The sequence below is a fragment of the Trachemys scripta genome, chromosome 12 (genome assembly GCF_013100865.1).
Source record: "Trachemys scripta elegans isolate TJP31775 chromosome 12, CAS_Tse_1.0, whole genome shotgun sequence".
NCBI classification, from domain to species: domain Eukaryota; kingdom Metazoa; phylum Chordata; order Testudines; family Emydidae; genus Trachemys; species Trachemys scripta.
In genome coordinates, this window is record NC_048309.1 from 30,889,948 (window position 1) to 30,912,319 (window position 22,372).

General features: G+C 43.0%; 1 protein-coding gene across 1 annotated transcript in view; it reads right to left on the reverse strand.

The window, feature by feature from the left end:
* Positions 1–22,372, reverse strand: part of PHF20 (PHD finger protein 20) — a 167,948-nt gene that overhangs the window by 18,325 nt on the left and 127,251 nt on the right. The window contains exons 13-15 of the mRNA XM_034787648.1: positions 20,866–21,041; positions 11,185–11,284; positions 7,164–7,359 (exon numbers count right to left, since the gene is read on the reverse strand). Coding sequence (XP_034643539.1) covers positions 7,164–7,359; positions 11,185–11,284; positions 20,866–21,041 — 472 coding nt within the window. The remainder of the gene's footprint in view (positions 1–7,163; positions 7,360–11,184; positions 11,285–20,865; positions 21,042–22,372) is intronic.

Genomic DNA, 22,372 nt, shown 5'->3' on the forward strand with positions numbered 1-22,372 from the left:
TGCTGAAGGACACTCTCCAAATATTTTTTGAAAGGATATGAAGATGTTTTTCTGAACTGTACATCAGTATGAGAAGGTTACTCACCTTGTGCAGTTACTGAGGTTCTTCAAGATGCGTGTCCCTGTGGATACTCCAATTCAGGTAAGTGTGTGCCCCAGCGCCTCAAGTCGGAGAATTTCGACAGCAGTAGCCAGTTAGGCCACACATGCACTGTCTCCGTCTTGCACTTATAGTGGCAGTTAACTTGCACTGTGTGACCAACCCGCTCTCGATTCCTTCTTTACCGCAGAGGACCTTGCGAGAACTCTGAAGTAGAGGGGAGGAGGGTGGATACTGGAGCACCCGCAGAGGGACACTAAAAGAATCTCAGTTACTACACAAGGTGAGTAACCTTCTCTTCTTCAAGTGATGTGGGTGCTCCACTTCAGGTGATTGTAGAGCAGTGCCTGTAGTGGAAAGGAGGGGCTTCAAAGTTAGGTCTATGATTGATGATAGAACCATGAGTCCTAGTAAAGTGTCAGATGCTGAATCTCTATTGTGTATGGCTGAATGAATGTATGGGCTGATGCCCAAGTGGCTGCTTTACATAGGTCTGTAATAGGTACATTATTAAGGAAGGCTACCAATGTACAGAGCTACCTGCAGGAATGTGTTCTAGCCCCCGGTGGGGGTTGTACTTCGTGTTGGCAGTAGCAGAAATGAATGCACTCTGAAATTCATTTGGAGAGTCTTTGCTTAGACAGAGCTTCTCCTTTAGATCTCTCCGTAGTTGAGAGAAATAGTTTTGGTGCCTTCCTGAATGATTTAGTCCATTTGGGATAGAGGTTCCGGACACCTGGTAGGAATCATTTTGTAATTGGATGGGCGAAGACTGAGAACCCATCCATTTTATGGTGGAAGGTTGTGATAGCTGCAAGGTGTACTCTGAGTGAGCTCAATGAAAGACCTAATTTTTTTAGTTGAAGTATACAGTCCAAGAGGTGGTGGCTCTGATGTGTTTGTTCTGGCGTGTGAACTCTCTTCCATTTGTGGAGGTAGGTTGAACATATAGTCAACCATCTGCTGTTTAGCAAGACATCCATCACTTCTGAACAGGTCATCTCATTGCCTTGGTACCGTGGAGGAGCCATGCTCTCAGGTGGAGTATCTCCAGGCTTGGGTGCAAGTTCTGGCCTGCATCTTGTGACAGGAAATATGGAAGAAGTTGGAGAATGTGCGGCGGACATGCTGCAGGTACAGAACCCAGGTTTCTCCGGGCCATGTGGGGGCTACCAAGATGAATCTGGATTGATTGGTCTTGAGCTTTTGTATGATCCTGGACAATACCCGGGTAGGAGAGAAAGTGTAAAGAAGAAGTGGGTTCCATCTGAGGAGGAAGGCATTGCCCCTGGATCCTGGCCCTAAGCCTGCTCTGAAGCAAAATATTGGACATTTGCTGTTCTGACTTGTGGCAAATAGATCTATTGTGGGGAATCCCCATTGTCGGAATATGTCCTATATCACTGAGGTATTTATTTCCCACTCGTGATTGTGGGAGAACTTTCTGCTTAACATGTCCGTTGTGGTGTTCTGACATCCAGGTAGATAGGTGGCTAATATGGTGATGTTGTCATGGATGCACCAGTTCTACACTCTTAAGGCCTCAGTGCAGAGGGAGTGTACCTTGCTCCTCCCCGTTTTTTTTTTTTTTTAAATATAAAACATGCAAGCAACATCCATCAGGATTTGTATGGTTTTGTTTTTGATCATGGGCAGAAAGTGTGCACATATGTTGCAAACTGCTTGCAGTTCCAGAACGTTTATGTGCAGTGTTGGTTCTGGAGGAGACCACCAGCTCTGTACTGCTAGGTGTTTAAATGGGAAGCCCAGCCCACTAGGGAGGTGTCCGTTGTGATCAGTGTTCCCTTTAATTTTTCCCAGGCATGTGCAGAATGAATTTCATTGTATCCACAACAAAATCCATACTGGTGCACATAACAAAATTCATGTGGTGGAGGTCGGGCCAAGGGATTTGGAGTGTGGGAGGGTGGGGGAGCTCAGGGCTCAGGTGAGGGGGGTGCGTGAACTCCAGCTGGGGGTGCGGGCTCTGGGGTGGGGCTGAGGATGAGGGGTTTGGGGTGCAGGCTGCCCCGGGGCTATGGCGGGGAGAGAGAGGATTCCCCCACCACAGCACCTGGGCTGGTGGGGAGTGGTGCCTCTCCCCTGGCCATGACAAGTCCGGGCTGGGTTGAGGGCGGGTGCCTCTCCCCTGGCTGTGGCAGGTCTGAGGCTGGGAGAGAGGCAACTCTCCCTGCCGCAGCCCTTAGCACCTGTGCAGCCCTTAATAGGCTGCTGTGCAGCCGCGCAGCTTAGAGGGAACTTATGTTGTGATTATCATTGCGGGGGGAATCTGTAGTTTAGGTGAGCCTCAATGAATTCTAGTTCTTGCACAGGTGTCAGCGTTGACTTTTGAATGTTAATTTGAAGACCAAATTTTGTAAAAAGAGTGATACTGTCTTTTGTGTGGCTTCAACAGCTTCTTCCCGAGTTGGGGCCTTGATTAGACAATCGTCTACATGTGGGTATATCATGAGCCCTTGCTTGTGTAGGTGGGCTGCCGCCACTGCTAGAACTTTGGGAAAAATAACTCAGGGAGCCATGGAGAGGACAAAGGCAGCACTGTGTCCTAATAGTGATCTTGTCTCAAAACAAATTGTAGAAACCGCCTGTGCGATGGATGTATGGTGACATGAAAGTATGCATCTTGTAGGTCGAGGGCCGAAGACCAGTCCCCTTGTTCCAGTGCTGGGATTATTGTTGCTGGAGTAACCATTCTGAACAGTTTTATTTTGACAAATTTATGTTTCTCAGGTTGAGAATGGGCCTCTAACCCCATGTCTTTTTCTGGGTTTAAAAAAATAATGGGAAGGGATTTTATTCCCTCGATTGTACCAGTACCAGTTCTACCGCACCCAATTGCAGGAGCTGATCTACTTCCTGTCTTAGAAGGTACTCGTGAGAGGGGTCCCTGAAGAGGGACAGGAAGAGAAGGTGGAGGTGAACTGGATGGAATAACCGGTGGTGATAATTTCCAGTACCCATTTGTCTGAAGTAATAATTGTAAATAATTGGTGGGGAGAATGGTATTAAATGGTCTGTAAATGGATGTCTAGTAGAAAGTGGTTTCAGCAATTGGAATTGGTCTCTTTTTTGGGCCCCAACCAAACCCTCAAATTTGATGTTTCAATCCAGGTTGTTGCGAGGTGGTAGACTGAGATGGGAGTGGCCTATGTCTTGTGGGTCTTTGCTTCCACCTATGGGGGTATATGGGTCTGCCTCTGTGACTGTGTGTAGGGCTCTGGCCTTGAGCATTGTGATAAGTAATATCTGCCTTGTTTTTGTGCAGGTGTATAGATGCCTAAAGACCAAAGAGTTGCTCTAGAGTCCTTCAATGTATGGAGGGACTCTGTCTTACTTACAAATATTTCTGGACCTTCAAAGGGAAGATCTGCTACAGTGAATTGCACCTCCCCACTTGGGAATCCGGACAGATGGAGCCAAGAGGCCCATCGCATGGGTATGGCGGTTGCAATGGATCTTGCCACGGTGTCTGCTGTTTCTAAGGAAGCCTGTACAGCTGTTCATGCCAGGAGGTGACCTTCAGAGATGACTGACCTAAATTGTACCTTTTTGTCTTCCAGGATAAAGTCAATACATTTGTACAGTTTGGAGTAATTTGTATGGTTGTATTTCACCATCAAGGCCTCACACTTGGCTATTCTGAACTGTAATCTCACTGACGAATAGGCCTTACGACCAAAAAGAGCCAATCTTTTCCACTCTACGATATGGGTTGCTCCTTGAATGGTATTGCCTGCCCCATTTGTTGCCTGCCTCTACCACCAATGAATTTGGCTGGGTGTATGAAAATAGAAATTCTAGGGCTTTTGATGGGACAGAATACTTTTTATCTGCTCTTTTACAAGTAGAGTGGATTTTTGCAGTCGTCTGTCAGATGGTGTTTGCAAGCTCCATGAGTACCTTATTTATGGGAAGAACCATTTTGGATGAGGCGGACGTGTGTAATATATCTAACAATTTGTGTTGGGACTCAGCAACCTCTTCCAGAGGGATTTGGAGCATGTGTGTGATTCTTTTAAACAGCTCTTGAAATTGCTTAAAATTGTCTCCTGTTGTAGGTGGCAGAGGCATGATGGTCTCATCTGGAGAGGAGGTGCTGTTAGTTGCAGGATTGGCCTCCTGATCCACAGCCTCCTCTGTTTCCTCAAAAGTCTCTTCAGGGAGCTCGCGGGGTTCTGCCTCTGACACTGATGGGGAGCGTCTCTGTTTTTCCCTGGAGGTACTGGTAGGCTTGGAGCAATGTTACCCACTGGTCCCAGTACAGCCACTGTAGTGGGAATGGCATTGGTGTGGCACCCCTGGATGTTCATACCACCCCTGGAACAGTGTCCTGGCTGTTCCTGTAAATCTGGTCTGACTAGTCCCTATATGGGTGAAGACTGTTGTGATTAATAAACCTCTCCCTCCTCATCCACCTCGCTAGAAAAAGGAGGGGCAGATCTGTTTGGTGTGAGTGTTGAATGCACCGCCGCAATATCAGTACCGAGAAGAGGTGACTCTGGTGACGCAGCAACTATTAAGTCAGAGAAACTGCTGCATTTCAAGAGATCTTGGTACCATCGGCTTGCATCTGCAATTGCTGCGGTGCCGGGTATTGTTGTGATACTGGGAGGTGTTGCGGCACTGGGGGAATTGGTGCTGATGGTGTCTGTACCAAAGGAGGTAAAGTAGGCTTTGGTACTGCTGTCTCGGAGGTATGCGCCAGAGGGCCAGAAGATGGCGCCGTAAGCTAAGGCGCTGCAGAGTTACTTGGTATTTAATGATTTGCTGCTGCAGTGAGTGCTGCAGTAGAAAGGTCAGTCTTGTCTCTGCCATCTTTCTGAGAGACGACCCACTTAGGGTCTCTGACTTTAGGGATACTGCAAGATCCTGTTGACTCGTAGGTACATAGCTGTGGCACAGTCAGCACCAATGACATGGAGAGAGTTGGAGAATGCTTATTTTTTTGAGATTCCCTTTGTGAGAGAAGTGGTAGCTTTCTTTTTGGGACTTTTTTTAAGGAGACAGGTCCCTCCCATGCAGAGTCAGTGAGGGAGGTCTGTTAGAAGACCAGGTAGGTGACTGGGAGGACTTTGGGATCCTGGTTTGGAGGCCAGGCGGAGAGATTTCTTCATAAAAATGAGTTTGAGTTTAAGGTCCCTCACTTTCCTTGCGCGGGTCCTAAGGTTGTGGCAGTAGAAGCGCTTCTGGTGTACGTGTGTCTCCCCCAAGCAGCAGACACACTGGGTATGTTCGTCCGAGACTGGCATTGCCTCTCAGCAGGAGAGGTAACATTTAAAGCCCGGAGACTCAGGCATTCTCAGGTGATATCGTCCCCGAGGGGTGAATGAAAATGTAACACAAAAATAATGTTCGTGTTAGTGTGTGCGTGTGTTTTTAAAATGGGGAGAAAAGAAAAGAGACAGGAACGAGTTCTAACTAACCATTCTAGCTACTGCACTATGCAGCTAATCCAAAATCTAAATCTAAGGTAAGTCATGTAGAGGCACTGCTGGAGCTCCGACTCGGACCAAGAGCGGTTCAGAAGGAACAAAGGGGTGGTTGGTCACACAGCACTAGTTAACTGCTGGTATGGGTTAACTATGGGAATAGCGCATGTGCTGCCCAACAAGGCAATGCTGTCAAAATTCTCTGACTAGAGGTGCGGGACGCACAATCACCTTAAGAGGAGCACCAATAGAGACATCACTCAAAGAAGAACATCAAGATACTTTTTCTTCAAATCTAGAAATCTCTTGAAGATTCTTTAATGATCCAGTTTCTCATAAAATGTGAGTTAATTTAGTACAATACCTTACAGCAAGATCAAGATATGGTGGAAGTCAAAAGGAAAAAATTCCATAAGCAAAATGCTCTTGTTTCGTTCCAAACCTTAATGCCACAAAACCGATACTGTGTTCCATAGCTGAAGAATCTAAAGATCTAAAACTCTCATATCCCCTTGTTGTACAACACTGGGAAGAAAGGTCCTAAAGAGCCGGAGATATTTAAGTTTCACCTCCTTTCTATTAAGTAGAAAAGTATTCTACAGAGGTGATTAAGGGATCCCATGATGAATGGATACATAATATTTCCATGATGCATGACCCTGTATCTTTTTTTTGCAATCCACTATTCAAACACTAAAAGGTATTGCAATTATCACATTTGCAGACATCACAGATTGAGGTGAAAGTAGAAGGAGTTCTAAAAGAGACTGAAGACACCAAGAGCTTTGCTTTCCAAATGGCTGCTGCTATGTGACCGACTGATCAGTGAACAGAGAAACATTTAAGAAATCACACTCTGAAACTGATGGATTTGAGGTTAGGATAATTCATTTTTTCATCCCCAGAACATTAAGGAAACTGGAAAAATGTTGCTCAACTCATAAAAATGCAGAAAAAAGTTGGTTGACTGTCCATATCTACTAATACATATATGTATGTATGAGGAACGTTTTGTAATTTTTCTGGTTGCGTTAGTAACCACAAAATAAAGCTCAAATAGATTATAAAGTGGTGGGCAAGCCACTGAAATGCTGCTGAGATATTAATGTTCTCATTCCACTATATATAATAGAGCAATAATGAAGATGAGTGAAAAAATAATGTTCCCAAGAGCAAAATTATGGTTTAGTAGTATTGAGATGGAAAAGAGATGTGTCAAGAATATCGACATAAGTATTATATACACCTTTCATCCATATTCTGCTTTTTTCTGTATTCTGTATAAATATTCTAGAAAAATTTTCTTCTATACTTTGCTTGCTTGCTTTCTCTTTCTCCACATTTCTGTTTGAGTATATCTATACCCCCACAACAATTTTTTATTTTTTTTTATAATTTTATAAATTAGTTTCACTGCACACCAAGGAGTTGCAGCTATTTTTTTTTTTTTTTTTTTTTGCAAATCACAACTCATCATATCAAACTACATTCCTATATATCCATGGAATAGTATATACAATCAAAATAAATCTGCATTATCAGTTATTTTTCTACTCTTTGAAATCTGTTTCACATCTAGTACATGCCAGCTAAGACTTCAAAACACTGCTTACTGTAAAATGCTCATCTTCAGCTGCAGTCCATGCAGTACTTCTATCACTTTCTGCACATCCCCAAGAAGTTGATGAGTGGCTACAATCTTCTTGGCATTCTGGTGGGAATAATTTTCTTCCAGAAATGCTAAGCCATGCATGTGACCATTACTTAACCACTCCTTCTCATACCAGTATTTTAAGCTGGATCTCTGACCTAAAGCAACAGTAATGAGTGGATTAAAATAATCATTAAGGTAACTTTGGTATGTGAACATTACGGGTAATATTTGTCATTAGCTTGATATCGACTAATATAAACCTCGCACCATCTTATTGACAGTAACTCCTCTTAACAATAGGACTAGTAAAAGAGTCTATTTGACATGGGACACTCCACTGCCCCAAAGACAGAAGGAACATATGAAGTGGGAAGAACATATAACACCTTGCTCCAGGCCAGGGAATTCTACCCAAGTGTAAAGCAGCAGTATTCAATGAGGACTTCCACGCCAGACAGTTGCAACTGATGGACATCTTCATATTTTTGATATATTCTTATCAACAGATTACTGCACATTCCAGTAACTAAATCTTCAGGCATAAAGACACTATGTAATTCAGTGCAAATGATTTTAAAGAGTCTGTGGACAGACAAACAAATACACCACAGGGCTGTGAACTTCCCCATCACCAGTAGTTTCTCTGATGCCTAATTGGTCACATTTTATAAGTAGAATGTATGTACCAAGATGCAGTCATTGAAATTTACAATTTTGACCAAAACCTCATGCAAATATATGACTATTAATAAAACTACCCCTTGCTGAGGCAGTTGGGGTATCACAGAAACAGCTGAAATGCGAATACGTTACCACATTATAAAATAGATGTGATAAACACAACAGTAATAAATTAAGAAGCCAAGCAAAGGGGCATCAATAAAAATAACAGGATGGGACTGGAGATACTTTCTGTCTGAGTGCTAACAGATTAAAACAGTGTGTCTCTCTGAAAAGTAGACTATTCAATAAAAGTGAGCTTGTTTTTGAAGAGTAGAGGTTGGGCTTCTGCAGCTGCCCTGGAAGAGCATGTTCCACAGCCAGGGGAACATCAGAGCAAAGAACAAGTCACCTGCTCATATAAGGCCCAAAAGAGTTACAGCACAGGCCTATCTAAAAGAGGCTCCCAGAGGAATTTTAAAATATAGCTAGGTCAATACCCATTAGGTGGTTTTGACAGCTATCAGGGTCAACTTAAAAATCAATGCACAACTTTATGGGCAGGAGGTACATAAGAATGCAGAGGGGATGCATGTTACGAACATCAGTGCTCAGTGTGGACATTAGCTATGCTGCTGCTGCACAAGCATGGAAGATCCCCGTTCAGAGTCCTACTAAGGGAACTGTAATCACTGAACCTCTGTCACAAAGCTTTGTATTGCTGTTCAATGGTCATTATGGGATAAATAAAGGCAAAATATTTTCATTCCAAGCACAATATGAATTTCCCTGGATAGGATGTGGTTTGTGGAAAGAGTCAGTTCGGACATACCCAATCCAAGCTATCAGGGTCCACAGGGCAGGGGAGGAGATGTACAATTGTGTACCATCACCATGGTGATATGATCATCCAATGTTTAGAGATGACCTCACCCAAAGACCTTATCTATGCAAACACTAAACAACGTGGTAAACAGGACACTGCAGTGTTGATGTAGCTGCGTTGACCCCAGGGTATTTGAGACACAAGGTGGATGAAGCAGGGCCGGTGCTACCATTTAGGCAAACTAGGCGGTTGCCTAGGGCACCAAGATTTGGGGGCGACAAAAAGCGGTGCCCCCCAATTTTTTTTTTTTACAGCGTTGCTAAGCTGCTGGCGGCACGCTGACATGTGCGGCTCAGACTCCCTCTCACTGAGCGCATGGTCGCCGCTCCACTTCTCCCGCCTCCCAGGCTTGCAGTGCCAATCAGCTGTTTGGCGCCGCGAGCCTGGGAGGGAGGAGAATTAGAGTGGGGGCGGTGTGCTCGGGGAGGAGGTGGAGCAGAGGTGAGCTCCCGAGGGGGGAGGGGGGAGCTGCTGCGGGGGGGGCACCTCAGGGCGGAGGGGGGGGCAGGGAGCTGCCGCAGGGCTGGGAGGGTGGGGGCGCAAGGTGGAAGTTTCGCTTAGAGCGCAAAACTTCCTTGCGCCGGCCCTGGGGTGAAGTAATATCTATGTAGCTTAAAAGCTTGTCTTTCACCAACAGAAATTGATCCAATAAAAGATATTACCTCACAGACTTTTAAGGGATCCAAATCCCTAGGCAATGACACACATTGTCTAGCAACAATGAGAGGTCTTGTAGATATGACTAGAACCACTGCAAAGTAGTTCCAGGCACACCAGCAACATTCCTTAGTAAATAAAGCAACAACATGTGGCCAATGATAGGAAAATCTGCCAAATACAAACCAACAACGATGTCAATTCAGCCTAATTTAAAATCTACAGATCATTTAGGACCCTGACTGGCAGGCTCAACTCCCTACGACAGACTGAATCTGGACTGAAACCTATCGAGGATGTCACTGATTTAGAGGTGGACTTGGAGCCAAAAGACCACTACCCTTCTGGTTTACTGTTCCCAAAGAAGAAAGGTCAGACAGGGAGACTACTAGGAAGCACTCCTGTCACTTGAAGAGGGGTGAACCTCCATAGCTGACTGGCATCTGCCACTTACTAAGTGATGTCTTGATAATATCCCTTCAATAACAGCAACACAATGGCAGCAAACAACTTTCTAAGTAGCCAGAGTGGGCATAGATCAGAGTATAAAACACACAAACCCTTGAAGGTATCGGGGACAGTGGAGAAGACAGTCTGTCACTTACCCCAAGTTCTGACAATTAAGAGAACTGGAGAGACAAGCCCCAAACTTCTCAATCTTCTCCAAAACAATTCAAACTTGTTAAGAGTGATTATTTGAAGTCTAAATCATAGATTGTAAGTCCAGAAGGAACCACTGTGATCATAACACAGGTCATAGGACTTCCCTGAATTAATTCCTGTATGAACTAGAGCATATCTTTTATAATAGTATTTCAAGAATGGATTTATAAAAATAAAAAAAGATATGGGGTGATGCAATCTGAATAATTTAGATTGTGCACGACACAGAGGAATTTATTTTGATGGCTTCTTACCGAATCTATGTTCTAACACAAAATAAAATCACAAATGCATTTCAGAGATGAAGGGAGGGAAGAGAGGAGATAGTTATGGCTGTTAGGAAACAGGTTCCTGCTGGCTAATTTCATGAGGTAGGACTGGCATCAGCCTTAAAGGAGTCTACAGGACTGCTGTTGATGAGCCTGCCACAGCCGTCAAAACAGGCATATTTAAAATAAAAGTGGTGATTTGTAACAACACTCTCAGGCACAGGTTCCATTATGCTGAAACATGTTCAGAGGCCTGTGTGGGAAAATACCACTGTCAAACATTACATATCCACAGTGATACAATATTAAATTATTCCATTTACCATCTTTAACATTACTTAGTTCAATATTACTTCAACTAATTGCTTTGGTTAACTAAGTTTGAACTATAGCATTACCTAAAGCTTCCTATCACTTAGTCAACAATAATTTACCATTAGTCTCAAACAAATTTAAAACTCTCACGAGAGCTCAAAAATAAAACAAACTGAAAAATTAGACAATTTGATCTGTATTTTCCAGTCAGATAGTACACCCCAACTTAAATCTGTGTTAACAGCAAAATTATGTTCTATGCAGAGTATCTTTACAATTATACACATTTAATCCCAACTCCTGTTATGGTTTCACATAACGCATCTGAATAATGTTGACTAAACAATAACAAATGAAAGCAAATTAAATTCACTTTTTAAAAAAATCCAATCATCTAAAAAGGACAGAAACTAACAGCAGAAATTACTGGTGTAAGAAAAAAAACTATACATATATACTTTGTAATAGATATAAAAAGCTAATAAAATTACTACATGTATTAGAGTCTGTAACCTTAGAAATCTTTGTACCTGGAGGATCTTGGCAAATATAGCAGGTATATTTCTCAGGTACATTATCTTCCAGTAAACCCATACAGACTCCATGCTGCCAGCACAGACACTCTTCACACTGTTTGAAGTCAAGAATTGCACATCAACAAATGAAACCTCAATACAATTACCTCAATTAATAAGATTAATATGCATATGTATGTATGTATGTATGTATGTAGTGTCTGTGTAACAAAAAAGCCAATAAACTTGAGAAATATAGGCCTAGAAAATGACACCTGGATCCCATCTTATTTTAAGAACAGCAATTAAATTAAAAGATTGGAACTACAATGAAATTTCCACCTTCCCCACTCATTTTTCATAAAAATCACAACCATTTTAGAGTGAAATTAGAGATCATAAAAAGTAGCAAACTGATACCCCTTGAGACCAAAATCCTCTAGTAGATGAGCACATAGAGCAAGCGCTGTTGCAGCCGTATCTGTCCCAGGATATTAAAGAGACAAGGTGGGTGAGATATCATCTTTAATTGGACCAGCTTATTTTGATGAAAGAGACAAGCTTTCCCAGACCTTAAGAAGAGCTCTGTGTAGCTTGAAAGCTTGTGTCTCTCACCAACTGAAGGTGGTCCAATAAAAGATATTACCTCATCCACACAGAGCAAGGGTAACCACAGGACAAGTTCAAGCTTCCCCTACCAATGTACCTAAAAAACTCCAGAAGTGAGAGAATAGCTGAGTCACCTTCATTCAATCATTATTCAGAGCATCACAATCCAGGTATAATATCGAATGTGAAGATACCTTGAAGGCAGAGACATGTAAGCCTGGTCTAAACTTGAAAATTAACAGTATTAAACTATATCAGTATTAAAGAGGTACAACTTTCTAGTGTAGATAAGGCTGTAGCTGCATGTTGTGTTTCAGTCTTTTTTTTTTTTGTAAACCATGAAAAGTACCCCACTGCAATTTCCAAACAGCTCCTAGAAGTTACCACTAGTCCCATTTATGCAGTCTAAAAAGGGGTACAAAGAAACTTACAGATAAATAAGATAACCAAATCTCTCCTCTAAGGAGTTTCTAAGTTTGGTAATGAAAAAGATGGTGGAAGTGGGGCAAAACTGCACATGAGGGAATATTATTTACAGGACTGTGTCATGGTTCTGAATATCTTCTTTTACATAAGCCTGTTACAGAGAGGCACAAGAGGAAGAACCCTTCCTGACTCTCCCTAATTCCCTGAGTGCTCTCTCTGCACAGGCCGTACTGACAGGAACAAAGAAGGTGTTTTTCAATCGAACTAGCTCAACCAACTAGTTATAAAATGGCCAGCTCAAACAACCTTAAAAGTTAGTTTTCAGTTGAGTTGGGCTACCTCAATTGAGAAACATGTTTACTGTCCCTAGGGCCACAGAGATTGTTTAGACTAGAGTTTGGGTCCTGTTTTGAGAGAATTGATTCCCAATTAACTCAAGTTATACTTTTGTAAATGTTAACTTAGACACTACACAAATGTCTGTAGTTTACTCCTGCAGTAAAAAACTCTAGTCTAGACATATCCTTTGGGACATATCTTCCATATATGGGGACAACACATGACTGCAAAGCACATTAGAAAGCACCAACAGATTCTGAACACCCAGCTTCATGGTTAGGTCCAATGACCTTGGGGCAGAGAAGACCATGGAAAGGGGGTGGGGGGAGAGCACAACACCAAAGGCAGAGGGGGACATGTGGAAGAAGAGAGACTTTTGCCCCCTGCCCCCCAAATAGACTGCAAGATCCATATACCATGTCTCCAAGGAGGCTGGGATTAAGGAGAGTCTCTCCCACAAAATGGGGAGAGGAGAAGAAGAGGCATTCCTTCACCCTAAGAACTGTAGGGGAAGAGTGGTGGAAAGAAGAGGAAGGAGACAGGTCAGTCAAGTAGGATGGGGTGGAAGGTTGTAAAAGGTAGAAGACATCCCTGGGAGACGGGTAGGGAAGGAAGTAGTCCCTCTTCTCACCACTAAGACAATGGTGGTGGGTAAAATGGGCAATAGAAAGATCAGTTGAGAGGAAAAGACTCCCCGTTCAAAAAAAGAAAAAGGCAGGCAGCCCTTCCAAAACGGGTCTCCCCAATAAGGGAAGGGAAGGGAAAGGAAGGAAAGAGGAGGCAGAGAAATCCTACCAAGGGAGGGTCCAGAGGAAAACCAAGGGAAAGGATGGGTTAATGGGAGGAGGGAAAGCAAGCAGAGGAAAAGGGAAGCCAAAGGAGGATGTGTCAAGAACAAGAAGAGAGCTCCAGGCCCTGTCTAAACTAGTAGTTTTGTAAAATTCCCCATNAGCTTATGTTGTATAGGGTTACCATACGTCCGTTTTTTCCCAGACATGTCCGGCTTTTTGGTAATCAAATCCCCATCCGGAGGGAATTGCCAAAAAGCCGAACATGTCCAGGAATAATACTGCCGGCCGGGCACTTCCCCTCCTGCGGCTGCTGTGCTCCCTACCTTGACTCTTCTGCTCTGTTTAAAGCCGAGCTGCCCGAGCGCTACCGGCTTCGGGCAGCCCCCATGCTTCCGGACCCTGAGCCGCCGGCCGGGCACTTCCCCTCCTGGGCTCTGGCTGATGTGCTCCTCCCCTGATTCTTCGGCTCTGTTTAAGAGCCGAGCTGCCCGAGCGCTACCGGCTTCGGGCAGCCCCCATGCCTCCGGACCCTGCGCCGCTGGAGCCCGGGAGGGGAAGTGCCCAGCCAGTGGCTGGAGTCTGGAGGCAAGGGGGCTGCCTGAAGCCCATAGCGCTCGGGCAGCTCGGCTCTTAAACAGAGCCGAAGAGTCCGGGAAGGAGCAGAGCCGCCGCGGGAGGGGAAGTGCCCGGCCGGCATTTTCCCGGACATGTTCGGCTTTTTGGCAATTCCCCTCGGACGGGGGTTTGGTTGCCGAAAAGCCGGACATGTCCAGGAAAAACCGGACGTATGGTAACCCTACTCAGAGGTCCCAGAAAATTCTAGCCAGTTTCTTTCAGATCAGTAAGAAAAGGCAGCATTCTGTCTCATTCTAATTGGCATTTAGAGTGCCCACATTTAAAAAAACCCAGAAAAGTTAGCAATTCCTCCAGGAATGGGCAAATCTCCAAATGACTTTTTTGAGGGCAGATACAGGAGACACCTCAAATCTGAGCTTCCAAATTCTGGGGTAAGGTAGAGGTCTGAGTGAGAATCCTCTGAGGGGATATCTTCAACAATGCAGATTTACAAGTAAGTAGTTTTTTCTTTTTTAAGGTTACAGCTGCACAGGATTTTCACTCTTCAAGAGTAAGTGGCTTGGGGAATGACTCAAATAAAAATAATTAGAATGCTCCAAGAAGCAGTGTCAAAAAGAGGCTGGTACCCAATAAAGAAGAGACTCCCACCCCGCCACCCCCCAATAGGATGATGAAAAACATATAAATAAACAGCACTAAAGGATGCACCCTTCTAAAACAGAAACTTTCAAAAGTTGGCCGACTCAAATAGGAGATGTCTCAGTATGTGAATCCAGAGATGGAGAAATAAAAACCCATATGTATTCTTCTGTTAGACAATTTCCCAGACAAGACAACCATAAAGTGTCTAGACAATTACTTAAACAACTAAGTGTTTCTACCAAACTAAGATTTGATGTCCTAGCCAATTTTAATGGCAATGTAGGCAATGCAGCTAAGAAAATAACCCAACGCCACCGAGCTGTCACAACCACAACTTCTCCAAATTGCAGCAATTCCCATAACAAAGCCAGCCATGCACCAGACCCCTTTGGGCATGTCTCTGAAGTATAGACAATGTCACTCTCCTGGACAGAAAGCCACCTCCTCATTACAGCCAGCCAGAGCAATCCACGGTCACTATTTTTGTGAACCAACAACATTAGTTCAACCCTAATAGCTCTTGGTCTCCCCTCCCCCCAAAAAACCTTCCAGAAGACCCTGTAATAGAAAGACTCCAAAATGAAGGAGTAAAGATACTGAGCTACCACCCTATGTCCACCCCTTGCCGGAAAATTGTACTCCAGCATCTAAGTTTTAATTTCTAGTCAAGTTATAGTTCTAGCCCTCATATCTATGAATAGAAGATCAGTGTAATGGAAGAAATTATATTTTCCTGAGTCTGCAGATAGCCTGAAACAAAAGTATGGCGAGATGTGAACTTTCCCAATTCATCTCTATAAGGCATCTTAAGTCTGACATCTAAGCCTGATAACTGCAAACATTACTATTTCACTGCTGATCATTTTAGGACAACCCCAAAGCTAATCAATGTGCATCTCACTCCCAACAAATTCCTGCGTGTTCTCAAGTACTAACTGCGCCTATGCAGCTGCTATAACACCAGCTTCCAAGCCCCTAATAACTACTACCATGGAGTAAGATGTTATCAACACAAAAATCTGCTGCAAATCAAAGACTGAAAATATGGTAACATAAAAGACAATTTATTATTAAAATATAAAGACATGCTACTGTACCGACTGCATTATTCAATTTCATATCACATTTGTAAAAACAGAAAGGTAACTCAGGAGCTATAATTTTAAAAGTATGTCTATATATTCCAATTTATGGGAGATGCAGCCTTGGCACTGCTGAGTTTCAGGAACATTTTAGAAAGCAGTCCTTACTGAGACTGCACAAGTACCCTCTAGTGGTGCCTAATTTTTACAGCAGAGATAAAAAATAATGGTAACAATTTATAATCAACAAGAGGATAATATGATGAGATGGCAGACAAATACACTTTGGCGGAATACAAGGAGGGACTGAAAAATGTTAAGTACAGTAAGAAGTCTAAGTTGGATAATATGAAAACAGATTGAAGAGAATCTGCTACTCATGGTGAAACCTCTTCCACTTCTGAGAAAAATATTTAACAAGTAGTTTCCTAGACTGTAATAGGATTTTCCCCATTTCCACAGTACAAGTTCAGTCAGTCAGCATCCTGTGATCCAAGATGTGAGGATGCAGCATGCAAAAGCCTTTTTGGGTCAAGATGTCTGATACTGCTGGTAGGAGATATGGCAACTCCCATCAAGTCTGAAGAGATATGCATACAAGTAGTGGCTGGCCCAAGCTAAGGCAATTAGTATGACCTAGGACTCGCAAGGAAGCAGCAGCCACAAAATGTAGTAAACTTACCTACCAAAAATAACCCAAGAACCAAATCTTAAGAGCTCTAGGCCACAGTGTTGAAAGTCTGTCTGATCTCTCCCCATTCTCCCCCCCCTCCCGCCCCCCAACCATGTGCACATTAGTGGTGTGAAAGATATTGGCCAAAGGGTCACTCATCCTCAAAGAATCCAGGCAACCCAAAAGGTAAATAAAACCACTAGTTTTTATCATGTCTTAACTTATATCCACTCTCAATGCTCTTGAGGCTCAAGGGAAACAAAAGTCCTCAACCCCTTGAAACAAAAGCAATCTCTGATCCCCTCCCTGCTCCCGGAGGATAAGGTAAGCAAAAGATCTCAAATCCCTTTGCCTCAGGATTAAAAACAAACAAACAGTCTCTAACTGTAAAGACACGAGAAATTCACAACCTAGGGGTATTTAAAAGGCAGGCAGTTTCCCTCAAAGCTTCCAACAGACCGCACCTGATTTCTTACTTTATCCTCCTATGTCCCAGACTTGTTTCCTGCAAGGTTAATGAGACTCAGCTACTTTTAAATCCTGCTCATTAATCCTTATGTCCCACCACATACAATGTCCTATCCCAGCTACTTAAGGACTCCTAATCCACACCCCAGGCAAGACCTATCCCAGAGAGGAAGCTTTTGGCATATCAGGGTGAGGTGTATTTCTTTTCTGCCACTTTGGGAGAACTTGGGGAGAAAAGTCTGCAGTGTCTTCCATACTTTCTTCAGCAATTCATCTGAAATAGGATGCAAGGGCAAAGAAAGGGCTTCTAGTCAAGTTACCAGTCAAGCTTGATTGTTGAGGACAGAAACTGATTCAAACCCCAACTGTTTTAGCCAGTTGCTTTAAACATTTGAGGGAACAGAGAGATACTGGATCCTCTGGAGCACAGTAACTGTCTTTCTGTTCCTCTGTTGCAGAAATGTATCCAGCCTCTGAAGAATTCTCCCTAGCAAATACTTATCCCCACTCAATCTGTTGCATTGATGAGGGTAATGCAAGATTTGTCACTGCTCTGCAAGTAATGTCAGCTGAACCAAGATATTCCATTCAAGGTTATTCCAGAGTGTTAGACCAGCTTGCCTTACACAGATGAATCCTACTTCTAGCGCACATATATTGATGCTAGAATAAACGGTGGTCCCATATCACCAAGTGCTCTGACAGGTGTTGAATATGGTGCCATTATGACACTATATGACTAACCTGAAACACTTGAGTATTTCTGCCAACATGCACTGCTGCCGTCAAGTTTCTCCAAATGTTGCTCCCTACTTGGATTGGGGTATCTGGAGCCTTTGGTTTAAGAAGCTTGGAATCAAAGGTGATGCACCAAAGGAAAGCTGTCTCTCTCTCTCTTTGAGCTTCCTGAACTGCATTTTTCATTAGATGAGTTGGAGCTCAGCCACTGACTTGGTATATGAATGCACCAAGGGTATCAAATCATCACCACTTTGGAGACCTCTGCTTCAAAATGGATGGTTCAGATTGCTTTGATACAGCTAGTAAAACAGATCTGCTAGGTTTGGGTCAACAGAAACGACAACAGGCCAGAATTATGGGCATCTGATGGTGGCCTCCAGGACTGTTTCTACATGATCCTTTCAAAGCATATACAACCCATATACCTAGTCACATTCACGCCAAGTTCCTCTCCCAGGTACAGAGCATACCAGCCATGCCTACCATTGAGATATTCCAGCCACTCTAACACTTTTTCAAATTGTTGAGCTTCTTTCTATCCTCCTTTTTGCACGCAACAGAATTACAAAGTAGCATTACAGAGATAATAACCAATCAACAAAGCACTAAAAAATATAACACACAAGATAAAAGACTACATTGGGTGCATTTATGAGCCAAAAGATCATATTCAAGATCATAATCAAGTTCAGACTTGACTTGAAGTCTTGCAACCAAGCCAAACTAACTAAAGGGGTTGGGGATTCAAAAGTGAGCCCCAAAACATTCCTAAAACCAACCATTTCCCAAAAAGGGAGCGAAGAGCCCTTTTAACAACTGGTACTCCAGGCCCAAAGTATCAGCAACCCAAACCACTCCACAGAACTGATTCAATTTTTATTTTCACCATTGGCCAAAATTAAGAGAAATGATCAAAAGATACCAGGCAACTTACAGTTAAAATCAAAAACATTGCCTGCCAGGTGCTTTTTTGCTGATTGAAGTTGGTAGGGAACTGGCTGGAATGGTCTGTAGTTGGTGCACATTTACTTGGTAGAGCTCTCCTGACAATGTACATGTGCCTCAGAGGATCAAAGCACTTAAGAGCTAGGGGAGCTCCCTGAAGACCCAACACCCTGCATGGATTCACCAAGGGAAAGTCATGCCTGACTAACCTAATTGCCGTCTATGATGAGATAACTGGGTCTGTGGATGAGGGGAAAGCAGTGGATGTGTTATTCCTTGAATTTAGCAAAGCTTTTGATATGGTCTCCCACAGTATTCTTGCCAGCAAGTTAAAGAAGTATGGGCTGGATGAATGGACTATAAGGTGGATAGAAAGCTGGCTAGATCGTCGGCCTCAACGGGTATTGATCAATGGCTCCATGTCTAGTTGGCAGCCCGTTTCAAGCAGAGTGCCCCAAGGGTCGGTCCTGGGGCCGGTATTGTTCAGTATCTTCATTAATGATCTGGAGGATGGCGTGGACTGCACTCTCAGCAAATCTGCAGATGACACTAAACTGGGAGGAGTGGTAGATACGCTGGAGAGTAGGGATAGGATACAGAGGGACCTAAACAAATTAGAGGATTGGGCCAAAAGAAACCTGATGAAGTGCAACAAGGACAAGTGCAGAGTCCTGCACTTAGGATTGAAGAATCCCATGCACTGTTATAGACTAGGGACCGAATGGCTAGGAAGCAGTTCTGCAGAAAAGGACCTAGGGGTTACAGTGGACAAGAAGCTGGATATGAGTCAACAGTGTGCCCTTGTTGCCAAGAAGGCTAACGGCATTTTGGGCTGTATAAGTAGGGGCATTGCCAGCAGATCAAGGGACGTGATCATTCCCCTCTATTCAACATTGGTGAGGCCTCATCTGGAGTACTGTGCCCAGTTTTGGGCCCCACACTACAAGAAGGGAGGTGGAAAAATTGGAAAGAGTCCAGCGGAGGGCAACAGAAATGATTAGGGGACTGGAGCACATGACTTATGAGGAGAGGCTGAGGGAACTGGGATTGTTTAGTCTGCAGAAGAGAAGAATGAGGGGGGGGGGATTTGATAGCTGCTTTCAACTATCTGAAAGGGGGTTCCAAAGAGGATGGATCTAGACTGTTCTCAGTGGTACCTGATGACAGAACAAGGAGTAATGGTCTCAAGTTGCAGTGGGGAAGGTCTTTGGTTGGATATTAGGAAAAACTTTTTCACTAGGAGGGTGGTGAAGCACTGGAATGGGTTACCTAGGGAGGTGGTGGAATCTCCTTCCTTGGAGGTTTTTAAGGTCAGGCTTGACAAAGCCCTGGCTGGGATGATTTAGTTGGTATTTGGTCCTGCTTTGAGCAGGGGGTTGGACTAGATGACCTCCTGAGGTCCCTTCCAACCCTGATATTCTATGATTCTAAGAGTGGAATCTTGTGCGGATATTAATAGAGAAAGGGAAAGTTCCACATTTGCTGCTGCTATTGTGTAGCTAGAGACAGGTTTTTTACAAATTTGGTTGAAAGGAGAGTAATATATCCAGATTGAATGAATGGATCTTCAAAAAAGTGAAAAATTTAGAATGTGCATATTACATAATGCATCAAGAATTGCAGAGCCCACCCCCACCCAAAACAGCAGGTTCTACTTTAAAAAATAAAATACCACCAGATTTTTTCCTGCCCCAATGTTAAAAAATGTTTTTAGAGGATTTTACTAAGGCATTTAATAATATCCCTCATGTAAACTGAATCAAGCACTAACTCACTGTACTTGTTCATCCTTTTGACTGGGCCAGGTATGGTGAATGTACATTGTGATGAGGCAGGGCTTTTAAAACTAGCAGATAAATAGCTTCTGAGCATGCTCAGAAGTTTGGAGAAGGTTTCAAATCAATCTCAACATTTTTATTTTAGTATTTTTATTCTCTAACCTAGCAAAGACACTATGTTCAAAGAGAACTATGTCCACGACAAGTTAAAAACTTCAGTCATTTTTGCTGTAGCTCTGTTACAAAAGTGTTTTTGTAAAGAAGTAGGAACAATGTTTTTCCCCTCCCATTCACCCTTAATTAAAAGTAACTGGAGATTTTACTCAAACTTTCAAAAAGGCAACATTAATGGTGATGGTCCTGATGGAACTTACATGGAACATGAATTTCTGAGGTGAGCTACCAAAGTATAATTTGTTCACCTGTTACCACAGAACAGTTGCTCACTCCTGCTAACCTGATCTTTTTTTTTCTTTTTTGAGATGCCAGGGCAGAGCAATGATACATTTCATAAAGGATCCACTCTCACATATTCCTACATAGATTCTTCCACTGTTGAGCTTCAGATGACATCCTTTCCTGTATTTACATTTACTTCACTGCACATCCAGTCTACAATCATATACCTGAATCATAAAGTCATTTTCTTCTTCCACTTCACAAATGCATCGAACAATCCCAAAGTCACTGTCTTCTTCATCGAATTCCTCATCGGGGTTAGTTGTTACATCAATGTCCTGACTGCAGTCATCATCACTCCAAAGCAAACTATCTGTAGATGACTCACTCAAGGTATCTTCCTCTGTGTCAAAAAGTTAAATTGAATAAATCCATCAGTGTGATTACAGGAAAAAGCCGAATGAGTGGCTATTCTAAATTACTGTATATCTGGGGATACGCATTGCAGGCACTATAAAATATGTCAAAGATTCTGTGTTTAAAGTAATAGTACAGTAGTAGGCTTCGAATGTGTGTTGAATTTGTACATTACTAGTTGGGAAATTCATATCTGCTAATTAATAGCTACTCCAAAATACCTTTTGCCTTATCAAAACCTTCAGAAGTCTTCTTAAGAGTTTAGTTCCCAAAATATATCTGAAAGTGTCTCAAAACAAAAACAAAGTCACAACATTCCTTTCCCACTTTAAGTGAGACCTGTTCCTACTTCCGTAGAAAAGCAGAAGTGAGAACCACAATCTGGAAGAAAAGTATATTTGTTTCTGGAATGAGGAGTCCACATCTTTGAGATGGCCAATTCTATGCAGACAGCTAACAAAAGTTTGTGTCTTCAAGGTCTGAATTTATTGAAACTGGGACAGATTTTGTGGTGCTATTCCCAGCTAGATGTAGGAGTATCTAGAGGGAACAAAAGTTTATCTTCTTTGATGCCAAAGATTTTTTTCCATCATGTGTTTTAAAATCCACTGATGTTGCCACAGGAATGTTTAAAAATTTAAATAAGCTCTTTATCAATAACTCAGTATTTCCAGAGTTGGAACTGCTTTGATAATAAGAGTTCAATTACACATTTCAAAGCCACACCCTGTAGAAGGAGACAGTGCTGTAGAATACTGCACCACTGGGAGCCACTATCTGTCCAAAAGGCATAATGTCTGCCAAGAGTGGTCACTGTACCACACAGTCATGAGGTGCAGCATACATCCCTCCCATGCAGATGCGCTGCTGTAGCACTTTAGTGAAGATGCTCCTATGCTGATGGGAAAGCTTCTCCTGTCAGCATAATTAATCCACCTCCCTGAGAGGCGGTAGCTATGTCAATGGGAGAAGCTCTCCTGTTGACATAGTGCTGTTTACACAGGGGGTGAGGTTGGTATAACTACATTGCTCAGGGGGGTGGATTTTTCACATCTCTGAGTGACGTAGTTATACAGATATAGGTCTGTAGTGCAGACCTGGCCCCAGTCCCCGCACAGGGGAACAAGGAGTGGATGGAAGCCTTTGAACTCACTCCTTCTTGTGCATCCGATACAAAGTTAGGAACAAACTGAACTCTTTGTATATATTCAATATCAGAAACAATGTTGATTTGTTTTAAGTTTATAGTGAAGTAAAAAAATGCTAGGGTTAAGGTTGCCCAAGCAAACTTAACTCTGCCCTCTTTTACGTACAGTT